The sequence below is a fragment of the Brachycentrus maculatus genome, unplaced genomic scaffold (assembly GCF_059751285.1).
Source record: "Brachycentrus maculatus isolate JH-2025_06_01 unplaced genomic scaffold, ASM5975128v1 h1tg000514l, whole genome shotgun sequence".
NCBI classification, from domain to species: Eukaryota; Metazoa; Arthropoda; class Insecta; order Trichoptera; family Brachycentridae; genus Brachycentrus; species Brachycentrus maculatus.
The window spans coordinates 487,501-509,183 of NW_028281260.1; the positions used below are offsets into that span (position 1 = coordinate 487,501).

General features: G+C 32.0%; 2 protein-coding genes across 8 annotated transcripts in view; one reads left to right on the plus strand and one right to left on the minus strand.

The window, feature by feature from the left end:
- LOC148301805 (uncharacterized) overlaps positions 1 to 8,289 on the minus strand; it is a 119,829-nt gene extending 111,540 nt beyond the window's left edge. For 2 of the 3 annotated variants that reach the window (XM_088272672.1, XM_088272671.1), the window contains exons 1-2: positions 7,680 to 8,289; positions 2,856 to 3,180 (exon numbers count right to left, since the gene is read on the minus strand). The gene's annotated coding sequence lies outside the window, so the exon portion shown is untranslated. The remainder of the gene's footprint in view (positions 1 to 2,855; positions 3,181 to 7,679) is intronic. The other variant, XM_088272673.1, reaches the window with a different exon arrangement.
- The window catches only part of LOC148301804 (DNA oxidative demethylase ALKBH2-like), a 142,192-nt gene that overhangs the window by 113,178 nt on the left and 7,331 nt on the right, over positions 1 to 21,683 (plus strand). For 3 of the 5 annotated variants that reach the window (XM_088272682.1, XM_088272683.1, XM_088272684.1), the window contains 2 exons: positions 18,207 to 18,384; positions 19,007 to 19,186. In XM_088272682.1, coding sequence (XP_088128808.1) covers positions 18,215 to 18,384; positions 19,007 to 19,186 — 350 coding nt within the window. In that variant the 5' untranslated portion in view covers positions 18,207 to 18,214. Of the gene's footprint in view, positions 1 to 16,696; positions 16,754 to 18,206; positions 18,385 to 19,006; positions 19,187 to 21,683 lie in introns of those variants that run through there. The other 2 variants (XM_088272681.1, XM_088272679.1) reach the window with 2 other exon arrangements.

The following is a 21,683-nucleotide window of genomic DNA, read 5'->3' on the forward strand; positions in this document are numbered from 1 at the left end:
TGACAAAATTATACAACTATCGAATCGAAAATTTATGATCTGACTCCTACACGAATTTACTTGTTTGTCCCTATATATCAAAAGTTCTTGGAAAAACGTATTATATCGAAAAAGTAAAGTCATTTTACCAGACGCTAAATGAAAAACTATCGTTTTTAAAATCTACGTATAAGATTTCTTTTAATTTATCAACAACTTTTATTTTCAATAAAATAAAATAATCGTTTTGCATTGTGGCATCAACCTTTCTTCTTAAAATGATCCCGATTAGGACCCATTTCCGGTCATTGTATCAATTAGAAATTTCACATACTTGTTTATTTATTTCTAGCATATATATATATGTATATATATATATATATATATATATATATATATATATATATATATATATATATATATATATATATATATATATATATATATATATATATATATATATATATATATACATAAACTTTTAAAAACACAATTTAGTAGACTCAAAAAATCAGTGTTTGATTTTAACATTTAATGTGGGATATTCATTGAAAAATATAATTCCAGTATATATTCATCAAAAAAATGTGCGTACATGTATGGCTCCTCGCGCAACCGGTCGCGTACTAAATTGTATATTTGCGAATATACCCTTAACTTCCAAATAACACTACTTATTTATGATGCCCTATGCTCGATTGGATGGGGATAAGCGTTATACAAAGAATATTAGATAAATGCATTTAATGCATCAGGGGTTTTTGTTAAATCTGGCGACTAGATTAAACATTAATTCAATTTACTTAAAAAAATATCACGGGAGGTGCAGATATGTACGCAAAACGTGCTAAAAAAACTAACTGGTTTTTTGTTAAAATCCTTAAAAAAAACTCGTTGTATATTAGGAATAATATATTGATAATAATATTAAGTTTTGGCTATTTGATACAAATGTCAGATATATTTTTATGAGTTCCATGAATGGCGTGGATCGAATCAAAATACGTTATACACAAATATAGAAACGTACAAAAAAAATACATACAAATGGGCTATTATTACAAAACCTGAGTGTTATTTACGGTTCTTTAATTTTTCACTTAGCAATTTCAAATTATCCGTGGCGTTTATTAATTAAATAAAATATTGCACGATTTACTTTTGATTGCAACTTGGTTGAGCAAACCCGGGTCTTCGGACATTGGTGGTCATCGCCTCGTGGAGAAGACCTTCCGTCCAGTACTCTCTGATACAGTTCCTAGACTCCTTAATGCCACGTAGTCAGGATACCCTTCTGCCGATGCACATATTCCATCAATCTTGCCTTTAAAAATCAGCCGAAGTATGTACCTACTTAGTACTTTTTTAACAACAAAATGTGTGTCCAAATGCTAGTATACAAATCTGGATTACCTCCAATGAGGAGTTATTTTTTACATTATTTTTGACAACTTTTTATCAACATAGATGAAGAGGAATATGAAAGTCTAGACATTTGCAGGGATTACGACCGTCATAGACCGGTTTAAGTGATCACTTTAGATACGTGTAACATTCACCAATTCTACCCATGATTGAGAAACACACTACTCGAATTCTTGAAACTTCTAGATATATAGATCAAACTCGTAACACAGTATGCGCGAGTTCATTAAAGAAATCTGCGGTGGGATGAGGTAAGCTTTTATTTAGCAGAGACTCTTTCAAATGTATGTGAGGTCTGAATCTCGGATTATATTCACATACTGGAGAAACGCTTGAAAACATCATTTTATTTAAGCCTATAATTTAAACAGTTAATTTATTTATAACATTTTGAGTATTTCCAAATACTTGGTCACAAATCTAGATTATGTCCAATTAGGAGTTATTTTTTCGCCACATTCAATCCGACCAAGATACAATATTACACCTTTCTAGATTAATTAATTATGAACGATTTTATTTTGTTTACTATATTAGACACTGGATTATTCACTTTAAATATGACGTCATTATTATAGGTGTCTCAACTTGATATGAAAGATCTATAGTTCTTTTTTATGTGTATATATAATATAATATATATATATATATATATATATATATATATATATATATATATATATATATATATATATATATATATATATATACATATATAAATAGATAGATACATATATATATATATATATATATATATATATATATATATATATATATATATATATATATATATATATATATATAACTTTATATATTTTAATTTTATTTGAGATTTTAGAAGCAGAATTTGCAATCTTACAAATACATTAATTGTATAATGAATTGTTTGAATATTTTTCAAGGGACTGTTAGTTTAACATGATTTCTTTATAGTGACGTCACACCGGTTATACGTCCCATGAAACTTTCTTATATTCTTCGGAATGTGAACGAGTTTGAGAAAAAATCTAATTAACCAAACGTAACTTTAAACGCTAATTATAAAACTAAGTTGTTGTTGTTGTTTTCATGTACATACTAGACTTGTATGATAAAAAAATACAAAACCTTCCTCATTAAAAATAAAACTCTTGACAAAAAACTGTGACAATATTTTTTTTTCTTCTCAATCCCCTAGAAACGGGAATGTGTTTTTTTTTGTTTTTGTTTTGTTTAATATGAAAAATTATAAACATTGAACAAACGGTAAGCGGTAAATAATGTTACCGCAAAATCACGGACACTTTAAGATAGATAGATCATTGTATACAAACAATCTTACATAAAACCTATCATTTATCTGTATAAATTACATGACGCAACTTCTGTGCGGATCAAAACGTCTTTGCAAGAGCGCCTTGAAATTATCAGGAAATAATAATACGGTTAGGAATGCAATTTTTTTCACTTACCGGTATTGTCCCGTAACTCGTATCAGGAAATCAGAAAAGGACAGTGGTCCACAGCTATCGGTTTCACCGCGGTTCGCACTGATTGATTGCTATTCGATACTTTGAATACACAAGTTTGGAGTACTTTGGATCCCGGTCACGAATCGCAATTGTTTAGAATGTCACTCGCGAGCGCCGAGTACCAGGAAAGCAGAAGACACGCGCGGTCACCAGCGTCTCTTTGCCGAGTGTGTCGCTTGTCGGCTTGGCGCTCGAGCGGGGTTGCGAAGCGGACCATTCCATCCCACGCTGGTGCTCTCCCACTCTCGCACCTCGGCTGATTCACCTGCGAGAAAGAGGTAGAGATACTTAGGTTATTTTGCCTCCTAATGAGGCTTCTGGCGATTCTCCCTACACCCCTCTCACTGACTGCTCTCCGCATATTTTTTTGGAAATCACGTACAGCTTTCACGGCCGGAAAAATGTCGGGTTTTCGAAATAATCAAAATGAATGTAGACCGTTTTTCACAACTCGCACTTTTCCATTAACCAAACGATTCAAAGTTGATTTTTCTTTTAAACTTTTTTTCGTTTTCAGTCCCTTTTCAGCCGTGAATGCCTTCGATACAATGTATTCCTAAATGTATTTAGGACAATTCACATTGTATTTATTGTATTTGTTTACAATAACACTTACTTTCTTTTTACACTCTTTACAGTTACATCAACTTATAAAAAAAAATCTGTAATGCTGAATATAAGATATACATGTGAAATCTAATATACCTACGCATAGAAAGAAAGCAAATTGCATTGCTTTTAACACATGTATATATTTTTAAGGGACTCGTACACTTAAGCAGTATCCAACTGACGTAAGATACAAATAGAGATATGTAACCCCGAGTATCTTGGCTACTGCTGCTATTTTCCTTTTTCTTCCTGATATTCCTCTTCTATTTCTTTTCCCATATATCAGTATTGTCCTTCACTCTGAGCTTTTTCACGTACGTCATCTACATCCATTCAAATATATTTCACTTCTACATTACCCGCCTATTATTACGACTCCTAACCTGACCTAAAGTATTGAAATTCTTGAAAACAGCCAGGAAAACATTTAGACTGATCGTCTTGCCTTCGCATTATTCCTATGCACCGGTTAAATGCGGTTAGGGGTAAATGTTAAAGATAGTAAAAAAATATAAAGTTATCAATTTCCATATAATATTTTTATATTTTGTATAAATACTACTTTCATAGCAATGTAATTTTTTACTTTAGTAATTGTTTTATTATTTCATTATTGAGAATTGTAATCCGTCGTCGAGCTGTTTCGAGCGTCGTCGAGTCATACATATTTTTATGGTGATTTTGATTACCTCAAAATGCTTACATTTCCGTGTATTTTTATCATTAATATTTTATCGTCTGTATTCATAATTTACTTCAAATTGCAGTCTTTTTTGCTGTTTTTCTAGTAGATTTTATAGCAGCGATCTCTGGTCTCGGAACCACGTGCCATTCCATGTTTATTAATATTATGTTTATGCATGTTTTTTTGCTTTTATTGTAGCTACAAACCTAGCAAGTTTCGAGATGCGTTTGATCAAAAATATTTTTGTTTTTACTGCGAAGCGTGACACAAACTTATGAACATAAATCTATTTTTTGTTGTCCGAAGATTTCCACAGTTTATTCCGTAATTTTGAAATAATTCATAACATCCAGCTCGCAATATTTTCATCAAATTTTATGAGACTTTTTCAATAACCAAAAAAGACATACATATTCACTTCTGGTTGTTTTATAAGAAAATAAAAAAAATACATAAAAATCATGAGATTTTACATCGTGTGAAGCTGGGTAGTAACTTTTGATTTATAGATTCACAGAGCTCCGCATCGAATCAACATGGTATTAATTCGATCGCTGATTACTTAAAACCAAGGTGATCAGTTTTCTGCTCCTGATTTTTGGATCTAGGGGTAAATTTCATGACAAATTAAAAATGACATGAGTGAAGGAACTCGTGATAGCAAAGAAAATGGTAGAAGAATATTATGTACTTAAGAAGGAAAAGGGGAGAATAGAACAACGTCTAGGGAACTCGTGATTGCATATCCGTACTAGTACAAGTTTAGATAAACCAGAGTGCAGCGAGTTCTTAAAGATAATTTTACTACACTGAACTCCCCATTCATATGTTACATATGTTCCACGCGATACCGTGTAAATTAAAACGTGTAAAAAAGCATACTACAATTAAATTAAATTCATCAGTATATTAAAAATAAAATTAGTTATGGCTTATTGTATCTTAATTTTGTATGAAAAAAATAAAGGGTAATTAAAATTACCTTTGATTAAAAATTATTCACCTTTCCCCCTTACACCCTATGCGCATAGTACTGAGTAGTAAGTACATGCGAGGGATGTAGGAAACTTCGAATTACTTTTTTCTTTAAATGGGCATTGCATTTATTATTTACTTTGCCGATCGTGTACAAAGTTTAAAGATCATTCAGTGTTAAGGTTTATTGATTTTTGTTTCTTCTAATTAAAAAAAGATGTTTTATTTTAATATTTGGTGGGAACAGGAGGGATGTGCCAGTGTAGTGTGGGCCAATCAGGAACTTATCAATATTTGCTCATTGCTGGGAGGAAACCATCAGAATTTTGTCATTATTGGTGACTGCAAAACCAACACCTCTTATATCAGATACTTTGTGGCACATTTTATAAAACTTTATCGTTGTTTTAAACCACATGTACATGTTCATCACTGAAGATGACAAGGTCCTTCCCGAAACCGGTTGGAGAAGTATCAAAATTAAAAGTTGTTAAAAGCGATGTGTGAGTTTAATTTTAAAAATATTTTTTTTCTAGACTGATTGGAATGTAAGGTAAGCTTTTTTTCAATTTAGGATATATTTTTAAGTTTACAAAAATGGATGACCACTTATCGGCACCTTTTCAATCAGCATGCTGCAGAGAGGCACGCGCGCACAAATTCTTTTGTGTGTGTTTTTTTTTCATCCCGACGGGATTCGATCGTGGCCCGCCCGGGAATGCGGGAATGCGAGGAATCCGGGGAATGTGGGGGTAATTTGCCGTAGTGCGACTGCCTCCAGTCATGACATAATAACACGGGAAATTTCTCATACCTGCCGGACCACAGGGCCGGCACTGTGACTTTTGCGAAAATTTGTGTAAAGGCAATCCAATTTTTTAAAAAAATTTTATGGTTTTTGGTTAGAAATGATTTTTGTCGTGCAAACGACACTCAACTTTTAAACGTTAATATCAACAACTGTCAAAGTTTTCTAAGCGTGTGTTAATGATTTTTTTTGTTTGTTTTTTGTTTACCATAATTCTGAAAACAACCCACATCCAAAGAAGAAAATCGCTTTAAAATAATGTGATCTTTGTCAAGTATTTGACGCGAAAATAGGCTTCATCTCGCATTAATATTGCCAATTAATAAATATAATGATTTAAAAAAAAAAACCTTATCCGGACCCGATGGTGCAAAGGGTACTGCTGGTTTATATATATATATATATATATATATATATATATATATATATATATATATATATATATATATATATATATATATATATATATATATATATATATATATATATATATATATATATATATATATATATATATATATGGTTTTTGGTTAGAAATGATTTTTGTCGTGCAAACGACACTCAACTTCTAAACGTTAATATCAACAACTGTCAAAGTTTTCTAAGCGTGTGTTAATGATTTTTTTTGTTTGTTTTTTGTTTACCATAATTCTGAAAACAACCCACATCCAAAGAAGAAAATCGCTTTAAAATAATGTGATCTTTGTCAAGTATTTGACGCGAAAATAGGCTTCATCTCGCATTAATATTGCCAATTAATAAATATAATGATTAAAAAAAAAAAACCTTATCCGGACCCGATGGTGCAAAGGGTACTGCTGGTTTATATATATATATATATATATATATATATATATATATATATATATATATATATATATATATATATATATATATATATATATATATATATATATATATATATATATATATATATATATATATATATATATATATATATATATATATATATATATATATATATATATATATATATATATATATATATATATATATATATATATATATATATATATATATATATATATATATATATATATATATATATATATAATATAAACGCAATGTTATCTTAATCGTAAACACATGAAGGAAAGGTGATCAGTCACAGTCCTCCGCTTCAGGAAGTGATACTAAACCTTTAAGTATCTTTTAAAGCAATGTTCGTTTTTAGGATTTATGAAACAGAAACGCAAATTCACAACAAAGTAACGTGAAATAACACATATTAAGAATCGGACGACAACCATAGGGGATTGAGTTACACCTCCGTTAAAATGTTTTTGAAAAAAATAGTTTGCAATAGTTTACATTCAACGATAATCCTTAAAATCGCAGATTTTAATAAAAAATTATATATCTTTCATTAAAATCTGTGATTGTCATACGATATATTGATAAATGTCTCGTCCCGTAAAAGAACAAGCTTAACGAAATTTCACTTTCGTAATTATTTTTACCAATTAATTTGCCTTTTGAATTATGATAATGGACTTCCTTTATTTTAAGTATTCGATTTTCGGTACATAATTTGAAAAAAATAACCATTTATAAAGTAAAAAGCTTGGATTTAGAATTTCTGATAGCTTGATTGACAATTTTATCAAAAAAAGTAATATTACTCTAGTTTGGATCTGGAGTTAGTTCATGAGTTAACCTTTACCTTCTGTATGCACAGTTCCAGCCTCGAAGCACCAGTTGGTTATCTTCACAGTTCAGTAACCGCGAATATGTTCACTATTCACTCACTCATATCCATCACACCTCATTACCGCGATGGAAAGTCTTTATTCTTTAACTCTTCAATATATGCAAATAATCTGTGAAGTAACACTTGTTTGTCTTCTCGGAAAATTGAAAAAAAAAACTCATTACAAGCCTCCGAAGTCAATGTTTCAAAAACGTGCTGAATTAAATTTACATTCTTTATTCACTTCTAGACTCACTGTGGCGGCCGCAAAAATGCGTTGAAAAAAATCGCGTTAATCGGTTCATGTACATATACGTTAAAGGAGGTTTAATGACCTACGTATATAATAGCGACAAGGCCAAGGTTTAATAATATAAGCTTTGAATAATGACAACTCGTTTGAACGCTGTGTTATATCGACGACTGGAGTAACCTTTTACGAGTTCAAAATCAATTCGTTGCATATTTTTAGTACCGCTAGTCGTACGAATGCTTCTATCGGTGATTCAGAAAAATTGGTTCGCGACGTGCATACAATTGCACGCTATTTGTCGGTGCACTGGAACAAAGCCGTTGCAACACTGGTTTATATCGTTACCTGATGCACAAACAAGCGTTTACACCGATAATATTATTGTTTAATACTCTAAATCCTTTGTTTTATTGTAGCGTTCGTGGAATGAACTTTTTCAGCGTGTTTTAGCGATCGCGCCCGTTGCTAAGTCTATCAACAACCTTTGTAATGAAATACTTTTGAAGAATATTATTTATGCCTTACCGATTGCCGACTTACTTTTTCCAGAATTGTCAGCGGTATTACTGCGTGCCTGGTACAATGAACAAACGGGACTCATCGTTACAATTAGGGAATCAGTAAATAGGGGACTCCGATGAAAAGCGGCACTAACACGAGTGCAGGATCTGTATAAACTAACAAACTTACCATCACGCCGCTTCCCCGCAGGGATAGGCAGAGATAATAGAACGCCACGCCACACCAAGTAGCTTCCAGTACGTGGAATATTGTGGATGGATATCATACATAGTTTAGAAACAAACTAGTAAAAAGTATTAAAAAACCTCTAGTACACAACTATAATACCCGCTTCACACACAACGAAGGGTCGATGGACCCAAAAGTAAATAGACAAACTAACTAACTAACATAGGGGTAGGCAGAGAGAATAGAACGCCACGCCACACCACTCTGTCTTTGCAAACATTCTTCGTTTGTTGATCTCATCGTCAAGTTGATCTGTTAATATATTAATTAATGTTGAAAATATATTAATTTTTTAAAGTGTGTTTCACAACATTTCGAGTGTGTCCAAATACTTATACACAAATCTGGGTTTCTCCACTTGGGAGTTATTAACATTGTTGACATCTCAACAAAGATGAAGAATAATATGGTAGTCTGGGCGTTTGCAAGGCTTACGACCTGTCATAGGCTGATTCGGATCATGCATACAAATAAACGGGCCTCTGCTAAATAAAAGCTTTCTAAATTCAATCATAGATGGCTGTTGTGAACTCATCATGAAATACGTCATATAGCTATGACTTCCAAAATTCCAACGGTGAATGCTACACGTGTGTAATGTGATCTAAACCAGCATACGACAGGTCGTATTTTTTTTATATGTTTTTTTTATTATTTATTTGGGATAACTACAGCAACATATGTAAAACAAAACATTAAAATATATGCATCAAACAAGCCAATCATAGTTTACCACAGAAAAATAGTACAAAATATACCTATAGTGTAGATCTAGCAAATGAACACATAAAATGCCCCGACTTCCATATTCTTCTTTATCTATGTTGAGATGTCAAAAGAGTATGTTTGCTTAGAAAACATCCCCTGTAATAATTGACAGGGTTAAAAAGAGATAGGGCATGCTAAAAGTGATGTGAAATTCTGGAAATTGTTTTTTTGAAAGCTTGTGCATGAAAAAGTCTATAGTTTTCGTACCATTTTGTACTTCGTGTTAATTGAAAACATCCCTTCCTCGCAGGGAACTTCGTTGAAATTGAAAGTTTCAGACAAAGAACTGACATGAATGCGGCATTTTTGCCATTTCGCTGATTTGAAACAACGCAACTGAAAGCTCCGTTTTGATAGCCTGTGAATAGAGGGCGAAATGTTTGCATATGCGACGAATTTACTAGATATTAATGTGAAAAACAGTTATACCAAATACGGCTTTATTTGCTCAAAGGGACGAATGAATGGGACATTGTTCTATTGAAATTTTCCTTTTCTGCTTTACATGTTCATCATACAAGGCTCATTTTTATGGGGCGTTTTTTTTATACCATATATCCTGATTACATGTTAACAAACAAATTTGTATTTATTTTTTAAAAAAAAAATTACATGGTAAATACCACTATATATTTAAATCTATTGAGACACGTATTTCGATGCATTCCTCATCATTTTCAAACACCGTGTACAAATACGGTGTTTGAAAATCATGCGGAATGCATCAAAATACGTTTCACCATATACTTTAAGAAATAGTGGTTATACCAAGTAAACTTGAATTAAAAATGGATGCAAATTACTACCAAGTGCCGAATCAATCAATGAAAAATTTGTTTTCTACGAATCACTGATTTTTCTCAATAATTAAAAACAAAATTGATTGATAGACTCACTTAAATGCTATGTATTGGGTAAAATTATTTATTCTTATCAGGGTGGCACAAAATTAATCAAGTTATCGGAATATGTTATAATATTTACGAATGGCGTCGTATGTCAATCGCAAATATATTATTCCAGTACTCAAAATATATATTTTTTTGTATTCAGTAAAAAAGTTATTAAAAAACAAAATTGGATGATTATTTTTGTGGCACCCTGTATAAACGCAATTTGCCGTTTTATTGTTGACCCATATTAAAATAGTGTCAAACATATTTTTTCTCACATAAATTATAAGAAATCCTCACTCACTTTTCAGGTAAATACTTTTGTATTCTTCCCCACAACGCCAATATAATATATTATTATAATTCTTGCAAACGTAAATAATTATAATATAATGATGAATACGATTTAATTATAAGTTGATTCGTGTGAGTTCATTTGAAACTCGTGTGAGAGCTTAGAGATAATAATGGATAATAAAACCAATTATATTATCATTATTCTGAAAAACATAAACAATGGTTTCTTTTAGTATTAAGAATAAACGTCTACACTACTGGTATACGTACGCGGATATTATTGTTAACAATGCGAACGGCAGTACCAGCCGTATTTTAACAAACATTTTTCACCTAACTTTTGGGCATATTATCTGGACCAGTTAAACGAAAAGTCTTAACCCCTTTCTGCCACCCACATCGGTTTAAACTCGTAAGTTTTAAGGTAAATTACTCTCGTTGGAAAGTACAGATCTATTCGCTATACGTTTAGTAACGGAAAATTTCAATATGGCAATTCATAATGATTCATTTTGTGCTGCGAAATTTTCAAAATCAGATTAATGAGTACCCAACTTTAAGATATTTGCTATTCTCTATGTCACCGGACTTTTGTATTGGTTGGTACAAAAATACGTCACTTTACGTACGACCAGATTATGAGTACGTTTTCTACCAAAATGTTGGGTTATGGCATTTTAACCTTAAATTTTCTTTTTATTATTATTTTTTCACTAATTTTCTGAACAATATTCGATTTTTTTTCTTTGCTGTCGATATTGTCAGTCATTAAAAGTAAATAAATGAGTAAATTTCTTTACTACTTCATAATAATAATAATAATATTATATTATAAAACTTGTAATCGAATCCGTACCACTTTTACCAGTTAAAACGTGCCAACAACTATGAAACGAACACTCTTTTAGTAGGTGATTTTTTTAACAAGATTTAAATTTACACACTTTTATCACAAATCTGTTCCCAGTACCAGAAGTCCAAAAGTGGCAAGTACCTGTGGAAAGAGTTCATAATATTCCAAGAAAAATAGATTACTACAAAAAAGAAAGTAGACATAACATCGCATGAATCATGATTATGAATAACGACCAAATAATTTTGTTTGTCTCATGTCATCAATCCGAAAAAACCCATATCATATTTTTCAGCATCCGCGATTGTTTTCCTGCTGTTAATTTCAATGAACCAAAAAGTGCATGAATGTGTAGGAGGATTCTGAGCACATGTTGAATGTACTGAAATATTAGCGCGCATATATTCAGCTAACAATTTGAATTTAAAATTTTCGTTCACTTATCTATGTCCATACGTATATGCAGGGCTTTTTTAAAAACAAAAATGGTCCCGGAACTCACTTCATGTCAAGTTTTTTTTACTAAAACAAATTGTAATTAAATATCACTGAAATAAAATTAAAGAAACTTTTAGTATCATTTTGACGAATAGTATAAATATTGATAGTAATTACGTAAGCGCAAACATTGTTACGTCTAATTGATTTTGAAACTTTAAAAAAAAATCTTTGAAAAAAGGTGCTGGAACGCCGTTCCACCGCGTTACATGGAATAAAAAGCCCTGCATATAAGTGGATAATTTTTGGTATTTGCGTCTACCCATAAGTGATGAAAACTTGGGGGAAATTGACCTACGATTTGTACGGAAAAAATAGATTTTTGATCCAGTTTTATTGTTAATTTATATAAAATAAAAACATCCATTTATCATTCATAAATAAATAGATCGATGAGCGTTATTATCAGATTTCATTTCTCTTCAATTTTAAAACCTCATTTAAACCTTAGTTCAGTAAATAACAAATATTCTGAACTAAGGTTTAAATATTTAACAAGTATTTAAAAGTAATCTGAATTAAGGTTTTTTGCAAGGTATTAATGGAATCAAGATTTATATTGTTCGAATAATTAATATGTCGTTTTGAATATTGAAAGCATTAACTTTGTGGATCATATTGATATATTATTTCGAGAAATAAAAATACTTTGTGTTCTGATCCACTCACATTGGATGACACTCACATATGTGAGTGGATCAGAACACAAAGTATTTTTATTTCTCGAAATAATATAAATGAATATGTCTACTATATTTATGTACGTATGTATACTATACTATATTATATAATGTTGAATTATTCAAATGTACTTACATTCATATTTCACGTGTTCACATATCGCTCGCTCCTTTCAAGAACGTCATAAATCAAAAATTGTCAATTTTCAGTTGTGCATGTTTTCGAAATGCCCAGAAAATGTACTATATCCCAGCAAAAGCTGCACATCTTTGACTTAATATTTACCCGCTCCAGGGCTGAAAGTGTTGTTTTTGCATTTTGAAGAAAAGGTATTGTTTAATTATTTTTTGAAATATACTAAATATTTTTCAAATGGAAATGAAAAAAACCTTCAGGTTTTACCTAAAAAGATCTGTTGCACAGTAAAAAGTTCAATAAGTGGCTTGATATTTATTTTTAGTACATTTTGTTATATTTTTAAACTTTAAAAACGTTCTCCTGAATAATCAAGTTTTTTGATTTATGACGTTCCTGGAAGGAGTGAGCGATATGTGTTTTTTAACTTTGTCAACATTTTTCATTTAAAAAACCTTGGAATATTTTTTTTTCAAAGAAACTATTACGTGTAATAAAATTCACGCTAATGCGTCACTTTAATGAGTTCTTCAATATATGTAACACCATATTCTTAAATTAAGAAATGAGAGTTCGTAGAATGAGAACATATTTTTAAAACACATGAAAAACTGGTATGACAATTTGAAAAAAAATAATTAATCAAAAAAGGATATTAACACATTGTAGTCGGGCGCTTCGAACAATAGACTCTAGCCTATTGCGAGTGTTTTTCGCGATTAGCGCAAAAATATATCACTTCTTAAAATTGACACAATTTCTAAACCAAATAATATTTTCGATTGAAATTTTTAAAGAAATCATAATTGACATTTGATCATCAAAAATAAATTATAATCATAATTTTTAATTAAGTATTCCGTATTTCACAATTTTAGAAGCATTGTAAACTATAAAAAATAGTCTTCCCCTCCGAGGTATCATTCCCTATACAATACTTATATATTCAAATAATAACATACCAAACAGTAAACAAAACAGTGCGAGCGGTATGTAAAATAGTCCAATACGTGAAATGGTTCAAACTAAACTTGAGATTGAGATCGCATAAAAACTCTAGATTTCTGGGGATGCCTTTACAAGCGACACACTAGCCAATCTGGACAAGACATCTCAAATAACGTCAACAGACTATCGCCTAGCACCCAGGTAGCAGATTACCCTTAAACGCGTTTTATTTCACGCTGATAACAAACCCGTATATTGCCGTTTCCCGCCGATAACCGACAGTCGACAAAAACGGCATTTGCCGTGTCCCGCAGTTGACCGACACAGTCCGCGAAAAACGGCAAATGCCGTGTCCGCAGACAACGTGTTAAGCAAATGTTAGTATTACATTTACATACATATATGAGAATGTATAATGTATAATCATTTACTTTATTTTTGTTGAAGATTTCTTTGAATTTTGGCTTGGCCTCTTGCTTTTAAAATAAAAACATTAAATTCATACCTTCTTTTTTTCAAAATAAAACACAACTTTAATATACTCGTACAATATGTATTGATTGTCACTTTTACTCAAAATTCAAATCCAAATATGCTCTTGGAATTCGTTAACAAAAAATATGATATCCTTATTTTATCTGCCTTCATCTTACACAAAAATAGAAAATGCTAGTCCAAAGAATGATATTATAGCTTGATTTAAAAAAATCGATGCAGTGTCGGTTTAGCAATAAAATATAGACATTTTTTTTAAAACAGGGTGAATTCCTGAATAACCGCCAAAATGGATATACCTTCATTTTTTAAAGTTTTCCACCTCTTTGAACATTGCAAAAATTACCCTTGTTACAAAATTTCCGTTAACACCATTTTTTTTTTTATATTAACGTTTTACGCCTCGTCATGTTTATTCGTTTACTGTGCAAATTGTTTTTAGAAGTATGTACATATGTACACGAAATTCCATCGAATGTACTCGAACAATTGTGGTCTGTGGAAAAAATTACATGAACATATTCTTCTTCTTCTTCTTCTTCTTCTTCTTGGTGTAGGCCTAGTGGCCTGTTTTTAAGAGGGATTAGCCTCCTGCGATATCGATTCCCAGATGTCAATCCATCTCTTTGGTGGTATGCCCGGGAATCGTCTACCTTGGGGTTGGCCATACAGTGCAATGTGGGGGAGTCTGGATGGTTCCATTCTCCTCACATGTGCACAACATTGTCTCCTTCGTTGCCTTCCCCATCTAACGACATTTTCGATCTCGCATATTTCCATTATCCTGGCGTGATAATATATGAGAATATTGAAATATTTATTTAAAAATAGGTACGTACGTACTTTTTTAATATAAACGTTCGTTTTAGAGAATTTTGATTGAACAAAGAAATGACACAAAATAATCATAAACGCGTTCTCATATTCCGTTATGATGAATCAGACGGAGTGATGGATTCTTTGGTTTCTTATTTCATTATCAGAACTGATAAAGTGTGCAATAACCAATAACCTTTCCACACATCGGTGTTTCACCATGAAGATCATGTCCCCCATTTGAGGCAATGGAACTGTCAGCTCACATTATATTAGGTCAAAATACTGATGTTATTTGAATTATCCCTATCAAGAATCGAGACATATTATCGCGTTGCAATTACCTACTTTAGGCCTATAAGATATCGCTCACTCCTTTCAACAACGTCATATATTATATATAAAAAATCGTAAATTTTCAATTGTGCATATTTTCGTAATGCCCAAAAAATGTACCCAGCAAAAGCGGCATATTTTTAACTAAATATTTACCCGCTACAGGGCAGAAAGTTTTGTTTTTGCATTTTTAACAAAAGGTATTGATTATTTTTTTTCAAATAAACGAAAATAAATGATCTGATGCACAGTAAAAAGTAATTGGCTTGATATTTATTTTTAATGCATTTTATTATATTCTCAAAAATTAAAAACGATGACCTGAAAAATCAAGTTTTTTGATATATGACGTTGTTGAAAGGAGTGAGCGATATGTTTTAGAGTATCACGTTCTTGGCTCATTATAAAATGCAAATGAATTGATATCGGAACCGTTTTCTTCGATATTCACGTCTCGAAATAAGTTCTATATCATAACTTACAATATATAAAGTCATGAAATGGAAAATCGCGTACTTAGTGTTTCAAATATTGCTTATAGTTTTATATGATTTATTTATTGTACTTTTAGTAAAAAAGTTGGTTTATTGGCGGCGTTATTGCTACTATTCAATATCTTCCAAGCAACTCGAAGAAAACGTCAAAGTTTTGTCCTATTTAGAGCTACTTGGGTTCGTGAGCAGATATAATAAGAAAGGCATGTTGTTATGTAGGATAAAGAATATAAAAGGAGAAAAGAGGAATTCAAAGATTGAATGAAAAACCGATTTAAATAACCATTTCTTCAAAATGAGTCGTTACTTAATTCGGTTTTTTAATTCGATGTATCAGTGCACAAATTTGGATCCGTATAATATAACTTTCTTTCCTTGTAAATATCCTCTTTCTAGAATATCACTAGAGGACAAGGAACGAGAGTAATATTAAAGGGATCCAAATTTGTGCACTGATTGATCGAATCCAAAAACTGAATTAAGTAACGACTCCTTTTGTAGAAGTGGTTATTTTAATTGGTTTAACATTCAATCTATTTCGTCCTACTGTAAATCATGTGTATTATAGACTAATTTTTATTAACTATTTGCCTGAATATTGGTAATTTACTTCCTTCCAAAAAAAAATCACTAAAAATCTAGTATTGAATTGAATTAGTATCGAGTATTGAAAGTATTTTTTCCGTATTGATGGTGATCTCCAACACGTTTTTTTCATGAATTCCTAAAAACAATTTTACAATTTCATTCGTTCTCAGTACTTCGTTTATCGCTACCTACTCCATTGTTCAATGCATATTTTACAAAGACGATGAGTTGTCGTCTGATGAGTAAGCAGCATTTTTTATTACTTTCTCAGAAAAATTAAGCTTGATGTTCAATGTCTGTTCTTAGTACTATTAAGTAATACTAAACTTATGTTTGTGTTAAGTATTTACGCACACGCATTCCATTGCAATTATTTTGTTGAATATCTTAAGGAAAATCCGTTTTAAGAAATGGTCACTCGTAATTTCTTCATTCCTTTTAATATTTCATCAGTGATATTGCCAATTTTAAATTTTATGCATATTTGTATCTACACAAGGACATGGAAAACAATGAACTTTTAAAAAATCTATCTTTTTTGTCCATTATTTGACATTCGGTTTTTTGCTATTTCGTTGGTTAGTAGCTCGTTTCAATAGCAATTCTCGATAGCAATGACCCTCTGCATTTTTTAATTTTACAAAATATTTTTTTTAAAAGAATATAGCCAACATAATTTAAATTTAAAAGAAAACGTTACAAACTAAATTTTCTACGTCATTGAGTAGTATTGTATGTTATAAAAATAATACTCTGTAGAAAACACAAAAAATGGTTTGTTAGTGCAAAAAACGTAGGAGAACGAGGCTGTGTATACTGCTGTACGTGTAAACAGTCCTAGTAATAATCTGAATCAATAATCGTTAAATAATGCAGTTGGAGACCATAAGCACCAAAAAAACGAAGCCATTTACAACCGACTGGTGCGTATTTTTCTGCAGATAATTTTTAAATAAATCTTCATAAATGTACTATATACATATGTAGTATCGCCATTACCTTTCATTCTGTTCTGTTGAAATAAGGTACTTTTCGATTTTATAACACTCATTATTCATTGTTCACTTTGTATAATACCACTCAAAAACACTTATTCATGACTACCGGTTTCGGGTTGATCGTTCCATAATCAGGACAAATGTAGACTCAAATATAGTCTATATTACACAAAGTGAACGAATGATAAGGGGAGTGTTATTTAATCATACCACAAAGTTAACAATGCTTTTATATACAAAATATCTAAATTTTATATTTAACTTATATTTTGTAAATACTACTTTGTAAATGACAAGTTAACTATAAAATGGAATGCAACTACCTGTAACTGCCGAGTCGATTAATAAAATTGTTTTCCAAAAAACTCATTAACTAACCATCACGCCGCTTCCCCGCAGGGGTAGGCAGAGAGGATAGAACGCCACACCACTCTGTCTTTGCAAGCATTATTCGCCTCTTCCACGTTCATGCATCTCCTCATACATACCCGCCGATTATTACGACTCCTAACCTGACCACTTTCAAGTATTTGGCATACCTGATCGTGCCATGTTTTTCTCGGTCTTCCTCTGCTCCTTTTTCCAATTACATTCGCCTCATATTTTTTTTTTACCGTACTTTGAAATTGTTTTCCAATTCCTTGTTATGATTGTATAGCTGTCAATAATAAAGTAATAAAAATTTCGTTATTTTCAGATTTGATAATGGAGGATTTTCTAAAACTGGAGTGTGACACGATCGAATGGCGTAAAATAAGCTCGGACGACCTGAATCTAGATTACGCCATTCTGATGAATAAAAAAGTAGCAGATAAATTACTTATGGAGCTGGAAAATACCTTACAGTATTTCTCAGGAGATCTCGCCAGAGTCAAGTAAGTTGTATACTTTAATTCCCTACCATATCAATATGTCATTTAAAATCACCTGCAACTTTCGAAAGGGATTTTAAAATTTAGGAAGTTGAGGCCAAATTATGCGTATCTGTTTATTCAACTTTTTTTTAAACCCTTATCTGCACCCCAATGGTGCATAGGGCACTGCGTCATATAAACACAGTGTTATCTTGGTCGTTTTACACATGAAGGAAAGGTGATCAGCCCAGATATCAGAGACAGATAGAAGTGCTAAGAAGTAAGATATATTTTTATTCTTTTCTCTTTCTATGATGGGACATTCTGGCGATTTTATTTTTCCCTTTGACGAGAAATTTGATATACATAGGTGCGCCAGACTAAAAAAGTTTGGGAACCTGTGCCTTAACGGATAAGTTTTAAATAAATTTATACTTGCAACATTTTGAGTGTGTCCAAATACTTGTTCACAAATCTGGATTATCTTTTATATTATTTTTTGACGTCTCATCTAGATGAAGTATGGGCGTACCAGTTTAAATGCCCAGACTTTCAAATTCTTCTTCATCTTTGATGAGATGCAAAAATAATATGAAAAATTTACGCTTTGTCGGACAGACGGGATAATGAAGATTTCTTCCAGGGTATTCGGTAAATGGCACCAGATACCTCGTCAGCAGGTTGCTTACGGCGACCCTGGAATATCGTACACATTCTCGGGACTGACGGTACCAGCTCTCCCGTGGCCCTCGGCGGTCAAAGGAATTCGGGACAAACTATACCAAATTACTGGATACAAATTCGATTTCGTACTAGTCAACAGGTTAGTACAATAATAACACTAATAATAAATTTGGATAATTTAAATAGCGCCATTTTCGTAAAGTACTTCCTCAGGGCGCTTCACTGCGATTGAAGTGGAGAAACGGAGTGGAAATGATTTAGCAAACAAATGCATTTTTAGTTTTGAGTCAATATTTTTAATGTTTTCAAGACTTATTTTTTGACATCTCATCAAAGATGAAGAAGAATATGGAAGTCTTCATCTTTGATGAGATGTCAAAAAATAAGATTTGAAAATAACTCCTGTAATTGGAGATAATCCAGATTTTGTGAACAAGTATTTGGACACACTCAAAATGTTGTTTCCAAATCTTCACTAATTCTGGGTTGGTACCTCACTTAGGATTTTTTTTTAAATAATAGGGGGTTGAATTAATTCTCGCCGTTTTTTGTAGTATTTTGAATTGAAAATATTTTTTTTATTTAAAGTAAGAATTTATTCAAAGTATTGCCCTTCTTTCTCGACTACTTTGGCCCATCTTTCAGGAAGAAGTAGTATTCCCCTATAAACGAAAACCTTGTCTTTTGAGGCAATCCAATTTTCAACCCATAACTCGACTTCTCGATAACTTTTGAAAATTTCTCCCGATAATCCATGCTGCATGGACCGAAACAGATGATAATCGGATGGTGCGACGTCAGAGGAGTAGGGCGGGTGTGACAGAACCTCCCAGCCGAAGGAGTTTATCTGTTCTTTTACCACTTTGGCAACATGCGGGCGCGCGTTATCGTGCAGAATGAGAATCGACTCGTCCCTGGCTGCGTATTCTGGACGTTTTTCTTCAATTGCTGTTTTCAGTTTGATCATTTGCTGCTTGTAAACCTCTGCTGTCACTGTTTGGCCTGCTTTGAGAAGCTCGAAAAAAATTACTCCCTGCTGATTCCACCAAATGCAAAGCATCGTTTTTGAGCCGTGAATGTTGCGTTTTGCAATGCTGGCTTCAGCAGGGAGTGGCTGACCTGGCTGGCAGATGACGAAGAAGATCCACTTCTCATCGCTGGTGATGACGCGATGCAAAAAACCTTTTCTGTGATGCCGTTGCAAGAGTGAATCACACATGCAAAGTCGACTTTCCATATCTCTCTCCTTCAGAGCATACGGGACCCAGTTTCCCTGCCGATGAACCAGGCCCATAGCCTTAATTTTGAGGCGGCTTGAGGCTGTTGAAAGTGTCATGTGGGTGTTCGAGGTAGCGGGAGACAGGAAAACAAAAAAAACGAAAGGAATATATTTAAATCACAGAGAAATATATTTTTTTATAAACGACGAGAACTAATTCAACCCCCTAATATTTTTACCATCATGATTAATTATTTTGGAGAAAAATATTTGTTTTTATTATTTACAATAAAATACAATTTCATACTATTTCTGTGAGCCTAAGCGGCTCATTATTAGAAATAGATGTCAATCTGTGGTAAAGTGGGTTCGAACCGAGGAATAGGACTCGAGTTCGCGACACTATCCACGGGACCACAAACCGACACGATTGATAATTCGCCATATATAAAGGAGTGTATTAATATTAAAATAAGGAATTCTACCGTTTACAGGTCTTGCGACCTGTCTTTGGCTGGTTGTAATCACTTTTTACACTTTGTAACATTGCTTATTGTACCCATGCTTATATATATATATATATATATATTTATATATATATATATATATATATATATATATATATATATATATATATATATATATATATATATATATATATGTGTGTGTGTGTGTGCGCGTTTATATTATGAGTAGTAGTGAAATGCATGACCGGTGAGGCCACGTAAAAATCATTTTGATGCTTTATTATGTGCGAACAAACGTATAATATTTGCCCTCGTAAAAGTTACGTGATCTTAAGTGACATTGGATATAATTTAATATGTATTACGTTACGAACTCAATGTAATGGCCAAACTATGCATTATTATTATATATATTCCCAGTCGGATCGCCAGGACAGCTGGCACATTAGCGCTTCCCACGAGTAGAACAAACTCTAAACAAAGTTACTAAATGTATCATTCATCGAAATTGGTTAACGATTAATATGGAGATTTTGATGTTCTACTCGTTATTGCCAGCGCCGAGATCGCCTACATTGTAAGTCAACATTTATATCGTGGTTTGTCCCTAGTTTCGTACATTTACTTACCCTTATTTTTATAATTTATTTACCCTTATTCGATCCCTGATTCAAAATCTATAATTTTTCTCTCTCAATCCATCAAACAAAACATCTGATGTCGTCTAAATTTCGTTATGTCAAAAATCAGTTTTTAAGTCTGTGCCGAGATAAATGCACTATAATTGTTTTATATCTTTCATTAATTGATTCGGCAGTCACTTAGTGGTAAAATATATCCATTTTTATTGAAGTTTAACTTAAAATAATAGTGGTATTTACTACTTAAAACTGCAATCAAAGATGTTTTATATATTCACTAAAAATCATTATATACAAACCATTTTAATG